At 40.7% G+C, this 8,389-nt stretch overlaps 1 protein-coding gene across 2 annotated transcripts; it reads right to left on the bottom strand.

Moving 5' to 3' along the window:
- Positions 1-2,733: 2,733 nt before the first annotated feature.
- Positions 2,734-7,805, bottom strand: LOC123123029 (calmodulin-binding protein 60 B). Of its 2 annotated transcripts, none has more exons than XM_044543441.1 (15): positions 7,590-7,805; positions 7,422-7,479; positions 7,130-7,266; positions 6,672-6,723; positions 6,525-6,577; positions 5,902-6,377; positions 5,002-5,162; positions 4,503-4,700; positions 4,212-4,404; positions 4,010-4,138; positions 3,783-3,880; positions 3,585-3,696; positions 3,393-3,487; positions 3,213-3,272; positions 2,734-2,936 (listed from the first exon to the last, which is right to left on the bottom strand). In XM_044543441.1, exons 1-14 carry the CDS (start codon positions 7,688-7,690, stop codon positions 3,240-3,242), a joined length of 1,896 nt encoding a protein of 631 aa, XP_044399376.1. In that variant the 5' UTR covers positions 7,691-7,805; the 3' UTR covers positions 2,734-2,936; positions 3,213-3,239. The 2 variants fall into 2 exon arrangements, with proteins under 2 accessions (XP_044399376.1, XP_044399377.1); XM_044543442.1 differs by having other exon boundaries at positions 2,734-2,933.
- Positions 7,806-8,389: the final 584 nt, after the last annotated feature.

Raw genomic sequence — 8,389 nt, 5'->3', positions numbered from 1 at the left:
GACACATTAACATTGTCTTCTTCCTTTCTATCCATCCATCTCTTATATACGAGACTCTTACTCTTGCTGCATCCCCATCCTATCTCTTAGTTACTAATTTACTCAGCTACCATATCTACATGATAGAAGAGCGTTTAGGAGGGAGTCAAAATAGATCACTTTTCCCACCAATCAATGAAGGCTCACACTAAGGCCTAGACTATGCCATGCGTCCTCAAAATCCCCTTGGGAATGAATGGCATCAGGAAGAGATACACCATGCACACCCTTACGGCACCAACGTGTCATCTGGCATCAACTAGGTTCTCTGTGTGAAGTTGAACACGCAGGATATTTTTTAGTACAAAGACGAACCACACAATTTTGAACCTAGTATAGGAAATCGATCGTGTGTCTGGCGTCACTATGATGATTGTTGGCTGGGTTGCGGCCCTCTGCTGTCCCTTCGCTGGCGAGGAAACTTCACCTTGGAGGAATTATACTGCCAGCTAGTGTGACAATCCTAGAATCCAGGAACATTGATCGGCCAATGTCTTTTAGATATGCATTCCTACGAATCAGTTTCAATCCCTTTTTTTTTTAACTTTCGAATCAGTTTCAATACTTTTCTTTTTACAGTTGAGACTTTTATAATTGAGCTAGTATGGCTAGATTGTAACACCGGAGTTTCCTTCACTAGTCCAAATTAAGAAGGTTGATGCAGCTTGATGAAGTAGTTGTCTCTTCATGCAAAAAAAGGTAATAACCTTGAACAATATCTGAACCGAAGTCGAGGAGAAATGTTCAGAGAACTGAAACTGACCAGTAAAAAAGTTGAACTCTAGGACAAACTGAACATCATCAATTTGGTGAAATTTTGTGGATGTCAATGGCTAATCACAGAAGCCCATGAGGGCATGTAATAGTGTAAGATTATTTATTGTACTTTTGGAATAAAACTTGGAATCATTGGTTAATGAAAAATCCATATTTTCAAATACTATTACTAATCCATTGCAGCCAAATATTGAGTAATGTAATCCCTCAGCTCATAGTTTTCGACTTCTTACAAAATTCAAGTTTGGGATACAACAGGATGCCTTTGCGGCTATCATCAAGAATATGTGAAAGGCCCTCCGTTGGTTGAACGACAATTCAGAGACGGAATTCTAGAATTCACGCCACGCGGCAATTCCTAACTGGAGGGGAAAAATATATCAGCGGGATATACAAAAAAAATTGAAAGAACCGCCTCACTGCTATCATTGAAACCTCAATAAAATCACAAAGACTCACACACTACCCACAGAAGAGATTGATGTGAAAAACTTAATCCAACGAGCAGATAACATGTCAACTATGAGAGGATGATCAAGAGGCACGAGAGATCCACGGCTCAGTTCATCTTAGAAGGGCCTCTAGTAGCGCTCCAGGCGCAGGCACCTTGAAGACGCCGCCGGGAAATTCTCAAATTCTCCCACCAGCTCTCATCGGCAAGCCACCCTTCTCTCTCAAACTCTATAGCCACCTCATTCGTATCTAAGCTGGTTGATGTCCTTGTCCCTTTGCGCCTGGCCTAGAGGCTGTCAAGAGGAATATGAGCTAACCTAGCCTCGTGACCTCAAACCCTTGCTTAGTTTGGCCCATGACTTAGGAGCCTTGATTATCCTGGACCGGGTGCTAGGAACCGGTCGGCCGGGAACAACCTGGCAACAAATACTACTTTAATCAGCTTATTTTTCCCATGGGCCAGGTCTGAAATGAAGCTTCTTCTTTCACATTAAGCCTTTTTCAGACCAGGTACGCAACCAAACAAGGTAATACCTGATGCTCAAAAAAAACCCAAACAAGGTAATACCTATTTGACGTTCTTTCCATTAAATTGCCGACAATTCACACACGACGATTGCTCCTGGGCTGGCCCAATTAGTGTTAGCTCGGTTTTCGGTTTTGGGAGGGTTTGGGTGCGGTTTTCTCAGTTTTAGGAAGGTTTTCTTCTGGGTTTTTTTCTTCTCTTGTTTTCTCTGCCCATTTTTACCGGTTATCGTTTTCTTTTTTTACTTTTTTCATTTACATTTATTACATGTTCGTTTTTTTTCTTTTTTTCCATCCCTTTTCTCTTTCTCTTTTTCTTTTCTTAATATTTTTACAATATTTAAATAATATTCCCAAAATTTTAAAATATTCGGGGTTTTAAGAAATTTTCCCTTTTATTTTTTTCTTTTTAAATTTTTTAGAACAGTTAAAATAATTATGTGTACATTTCTGAAAACATATTTTTTTAATTCACAAAATTTGTGGAAAATGTTCGGAATTTTTTGAAAATGAACAGAAAAACCGAATGGCCACGATAAAACAAAGAGAAATTAGAATAACCCATTGAAACTGTTGGACATATAGTATTGCAAAGAACGCTCGCCAAAATGGCCCGGCCCATGCAGCTCACGTTGTTGGGTTTAAGAAACAAACTGAAATGTTGTACGTATGTAGCTATTCTAGTATCTCTTCTGCTGTGAGTATTTTACTACCATGTTCAAATTGTTGAGAACATTTTCGTGATGCACATCATACTATGACTGAAAATGTGTGAACATACCCAGGAAAAACTCTAACTTACAAAAAAAAATGGATTAACAGGATTACACAATGTTTAGCAATGTGAATATTTGCTCTCAGGATTCAATGCAAGCCAAATACTCTCTTTTGTAAAGGATTGTTCTTTAAGAATACAAGACAAATTTTTACTGCAACAGGTAGCAAATTTAGCATATATGGAGCAATATGAAAAAATATGTGTTGCTATTTAAAAATTATTCATATCTACAACAAATGTTTAGTTACACTGAATAATTTACTATGGTAGAGAACAGCCAGTTCAGTTGCTTCGTGGTTTAATCAGCGGTCGCCGCCGTCATGTTCATAACCGTAAAATTGGCTGTCGGAATTCGGCAGTTCTGCTGAAATGAAACAAACGCTCCGTCATTGCATGGAACAAAAGGAAGATCTTAGATTCACCCCTAATTGTAACTTTGAAGGGGCCAGCATTTCAATAATTTGGTACTCATCAGTTATGCATACAAGGTCTAGTTATTCTGTAGGTATAAACACTAATTTACTATCATCTCATCTTAGTTTCGAAGTCTGAAAGAATTCTGACTGGAAAGGACTTTTGTTGGAGCTTAATTGTCAACAGAGGTGACCGCAACAGAAGTAACTTAAATAGTATCACATACCGATGTTAGCTTGCACGAAGTCCTCTGTCAGATGTGTTTGTAGTTCCGCAATTCCTCTGACTGCAAGAACAAACGTAATCATGACATAGAAAAGGGAAGAAAAAAACTTCCATAAAATCGTTTGTGAAGATATTTGTTCTGTTCTTAAGAATGATTCCCATGATATATTTAAAAACGTACTTCAAATGGACTTAACCCACTGAAGATGTCAGCCTGCACATTGTTAACTGAAGAGGTTCCCAGACTAACTCCATCTGAGGAAGTCCCAGCGACACCTTCAGCACCCAACAATGCATAATGGAGAAGTGATTTGAGAATTATTGATCTAAAAGACTGCATATAAATTAGAAAAACTGGGCGTATCAAGCACACCTGCTACAGGATAAGAAGTAACAGGAGCATCAGTTGTCGAGAAGCTCAAGTGTCCATTCTGTTGGCCAGTTAGACTTGCAGCTGTGAATGTGATTGGGTCATCCTCTGGAACCTACCATCCAGGAAACATTTCAGGTTGTCAATGAAAAACTGTGGGATGGAATTGTTGATTGTGCCATAGGTAACTTTATAACTTACTGGTACAGGCATGTGGGACGGAATAGTTGGCTCTGCTGAAAATGATCCCTGTCCCTGATCATTTATGAAATTTCCCTGGGCCAGATAGTAAGGAGTTCCTACAGCAAGTTGATCCCCAAAACTATCAGAATTCAGAAGGCATAAAATATAAAAAATTCTTGCGATGAAGCAGCAATTACAGTATGGAGGATGTGTGATACAAAATTATGCAGGTGTTTAATATTGACCTTGATGCACAGTCTGTCCATACGTGGGCTGTGAAAACGGCAGTGTTTCTTGGTTTGAAGGACCGGCATCATTGTTTGACAGGACTGCGGCCCGTGAGAACCCATTCAATGGGCGTCGATCACCAAATTCTGCAATAAGTTGAATTTAGAGAAACATGTAGCGCAACAAAGATCAGTGATGGAACAAAATATTAAAAATCACCATGTTGTGCGGCCATGCCATTAGGATATTGCCATGTTGGTCTAGCTTGTACAGAAGGACCTGCATCATTGTTCAGAGGCATTGCACGGACAGGGCGGCCATCGTTCATGAAGTAATCAGGGGTAAGACCACCTGAGCTCTCCAGCTCGTCAAACTTCTTATACGCAGACTTTTTCCAATTGTTCACTTTATGCTGTAACAGAATTTTTCAAGGTAATTGCCAGCACTATTATTTTAGTGAGTATCAACTGGCTAACTATGATAGAAGTGGGACAGTATTAGATATAATACCTGTGGAAACTGATTGACGTTGTTGACACTGTAAGGAACATAGTTATCAGTCATCTTACCCACAAGATCGTAGAAATCATTGAATAAGATTTCACAATTATCCTCTGGAACCCAATAGGAATAGATCTCATCCCCAGGAACAGACGTGTTGGCATGTTTAATCATGGTATTCCAATCCCCTTTCTTCATGCCAATAAGCTAATTGCCACAAATTGGGAGTTATCTTATCAGTTAATGAAATGCTACCAGATATTATAGTGCATGTTAATACATTTAGCAGTGCATATCCAAATAAGTCCTAACTCCTAAGAGATGTTGGATATCTTATTTCGACAATGATTAACTAATAACTACTCCCTCCGTAAACTAATATAAGAACGTTTAGATTACTATTTTAGTTATCTAAATACTTTTATATTAGTTTACGGAGGGAGTAATATCTATTGCAGGTAATTTGAAACGCTGAAGACTGTAGAAGTATCATTATGACTATATTTACCTTTTGGAGAACAGATTCATCCCTGTGATACTGACGCATCAAGTGCTTCACTGTAGTGATATTTTTCTCAACAAGGATAGCACAATGTTTTCCCTTTAGAGAAATTTTCTCCAAACAATGTACCGCTTCTTCTTTAGATGGAGGATAACTCTTTTTATTTACTGAAAGTAAACAAAATTGTAGGATGTGTTAAGATAAGATTGCTAAGATGCAATTGCTTCATTCTGGCTACCATTGCATCTGATGATAATGGCATTGAGAAAAGGATTAATGTACATGGTAAACAATAAATCGATTTACTATGCTTAGATATTAATCTACGACCTAATAGTCAACTCTAAATAAGATCTGTATTGACCAAAGAAAAGTGCAATCCCAAATCCAAGTCACAGTATTAAGTATAGTTTTGTCAGATTCGAAGTACCACTAGGCGAGGTGGTTAGCCTCCGCCTAGCACCTAGGAGGTCATACAGTTTTGACTGTCAGTGTGTATTTGGGATATTATATGCCCATAGATATTAATTTACAGAATTTTTGTGACGGAACAAGCCATTCCCTTCTAAAAGCAGAACATTTAGTGCTAAGACTTCATATTTTCAGATGAAATAATGTTTTTCTTTTATGATATAATGTTTCAGATGAAATAATGTCACTGCACAAGGCCATAAAATTTTATGGAAGATATGATATGTGTTTAACATTTTTTTAAACTTAAATTAGCCTGGCAGCCACTTATAGGACGAGCTTGTTCTTCAGCTAACTATGGGAGACAATAAATGTTTCATTGAATGAGAAAAAATAAAATAAAATGGAAGAACAGGGAGGACCTCCCTGGTTCCACCACGAATGAGCAAATTACAGTGTATTAAATTTCCAATGCAATATATTTAATATACTCACATTCGCTTCGGCGGTCTTTGACGACAAAAGGATCAGTGATTGCTTCCTGAACTCTGGTAGTAAGAACCTGCCTTTTCACTCGTGCTGTCAATCTTAACTTTTTCCCATGGGAGCTCTCTGGAAAAAGGAAGGAACCAAGAGAGGACTCGCCATTTATTAGATTAACAGTTGACAACACTAACTCTTTCCCTTTATGCATATATATCTGCTTGTTGAATTCCTCTTTGGTGAAGTCCGCTTGCCCTTGCTCAGTAAAGAAATCAGCATGGACTGCTAAAATCTCAATTTGCAATTTAGAAAGGTCTCCCTGCATGATTTGCCTATCATTTTCAAATATCGCTACCTTAGCGTTTCCTCCATTCTGCCATTGTACTGAGCAACCGGTGAAAAGTGTATCTATTGGTCTGTCAACATCGACAAAGCGCAGTTTGACTCCAGTGACGCCTCCAGTTTCAGGAAAACCTTCTGATATCTGCCTATATTTTTTTAAAATAAGATGAGAGTGAGGCAGTGACAAGAGGAAACTTCCCAGATTATGTTGAAAGCAAATACTTGGTTTGACAGTAAGGATCATGACATGAACCAAAGAACATGTATGGCGAGAAAAATAAAATGGCAGATACCTAGGAGGTTCATTCATGCCATTAGGAAGTGAAGCTGCTTGTCGTCCTTGTATCTATTGCATAACATAGCCAAAAGTAGTTAGGATAGAGTGCAGGTACAGATAAACAAAATATACTTATTACACAGATAAAGATCCAGATTCTAACCTCTGTCTGTACAGATGATCGAATCGTATCTTGTATGGATACCATCAAAGATCTGTTGGATACAAAACAAGAGATAACATTAATTAACTAAACAAAGGATGCATTTTATCCATCACATCCACAACATTCCAAAGTGGAATACTCAATAAAATATACTCATAGAGACAATTTCCATATATTTAGGAAGAACAAATCCATGACTCATGAATATAACTTCATAACCTGAACCTGAAATAGTACTATGCTTATCAAGTATTCGTTTCGAAAAATATGAGCTGTTATGTTGCCAACAGCAATCTTGCCAATTAGGCATAGCGATGGCTGTTTATTTCTTATCAGAGGATAAAATTGGCAGTTCCCAGAAAAGCAAACCAGGACTTCAATTATTACTCTAGTCAGTTTCCTGAAATGTGCCATTTCCTATATTCGGACATCTCAAGGCATGGACATGTGTGTACCTCTGAAGAGCATCAAACTGCTGCGCCAACAATGTCTGGATTATGTTGGGGAGGTCCAGGAGCAGCCTCTCCATGGAGCCAAGCCGCGCCACAAGCACCATGAGCAGCATAAACAGTTTGGCCATATCCAGTTGCGCCTGTCGCATGAAAACAAATCAAAACCCACCAGACTTTCAGTTATCGCTCGCCACAGCACCAAACGCACAGTAAGGAGGAACGGGATAGAAATAAAAAAAAATTGGAAATGCGGAGAGAGGGGAACCGGCCGGGAGCCGCGAAGGAATGGCCTCACCTGGCGAACCATCTGCGCCATCTGGCCGACGGTGACCGCCCTCGCCCTCCTCCTCTCCCTGCGGCGAAGCGGGCAGGCGCGGCCGGTGAGTTCAAATCAAGGAAGGAAGCGAGAGAAGGAGACGAACGGCTAGCCGGCTGGGTAGGGGAGGATTGGAGAGATACTGACAGCCACATCATGAGGAGCACCGTCCGGCGCAGCCGCTTCCTCGGGGACCGCGGCGCCTCCTGCTCCGGCGGGGCGGCCTCCAGCGGCCGCTTGTGCGCCATCACGCGCTTCCGCGGGGTGGGTGGGGGCGCTGCGGCGGTGTGGCGGAGCGGCAGTGCAGTAGGCAGCGGAGCAGAGAGTGGGGAATGGCGATGCCGTTGCTTTGGGAGGCTTTGGGAGGCGAGCTTTGGCTGCTTCTATATATAAAAATGGAGGGAAGAGGAGAAGAGGGTCGCGCGCTCGCGGGCCGCTCGGGGCTCGACTGCGAGGGAGACCCAACCGCGTTGCGTGCGAGGGTGGGGGACTGCTCGGGCCGGCCCGGCTGCGTCCGCCCCGCCAACGCGCTAGCTCCACCAAAAGATTCCACTCAAGTTTATTCTTTCTTTTTCTTTTCAGTTTAATATACTACTAATTGACAAGGACATTTATCTCTCTCTCTCTCTTACTCGTCATTTTGACTTTGTAGACAATGGGTTACTTTTTACATAGGAAGTTCACAGGTCAACTTTAAATTAAATAAAGTCAACCGGATGAATGATACATAGTGGCGCTGTTGAAGAAACCGACTTACGATATCTTCAAAGCTGACCCGCAAATGACTCCGGTATATGTATGTCTATTTTTATGTCCGGACGTGGTTCGCGGACATGATGCGGGAGAGAGCCATCCAACGCTTTTTCATAAATTAATCCTTATTTGTCCGGATGGGAGAAAGAGAGGGTAGGAGACCATGCATGTGCGGAGAGATAAAAGAGACGAGG

Source organism: Triticum aestivum, chromosome 5D (genome assembly GCF_018294505.1).
Source record: "Triticum aestivum cultivar Chinese Spring chromosome 5D, IWGSC CS RefSeq v2.1, whole genome shotgun sequence".
Taxonomy (NCBI): Eukaryota; Viridiplantae; Streptophyta; class Magnoliopsida; order Poales; family Poaceae; genus Triticum; species Triticum aestivum.
The sequence above is the reverse complement of the archived record's forward strand: the minus strand, read 5'-3'. Positions and strand labels throughout refer to the sequence as shown.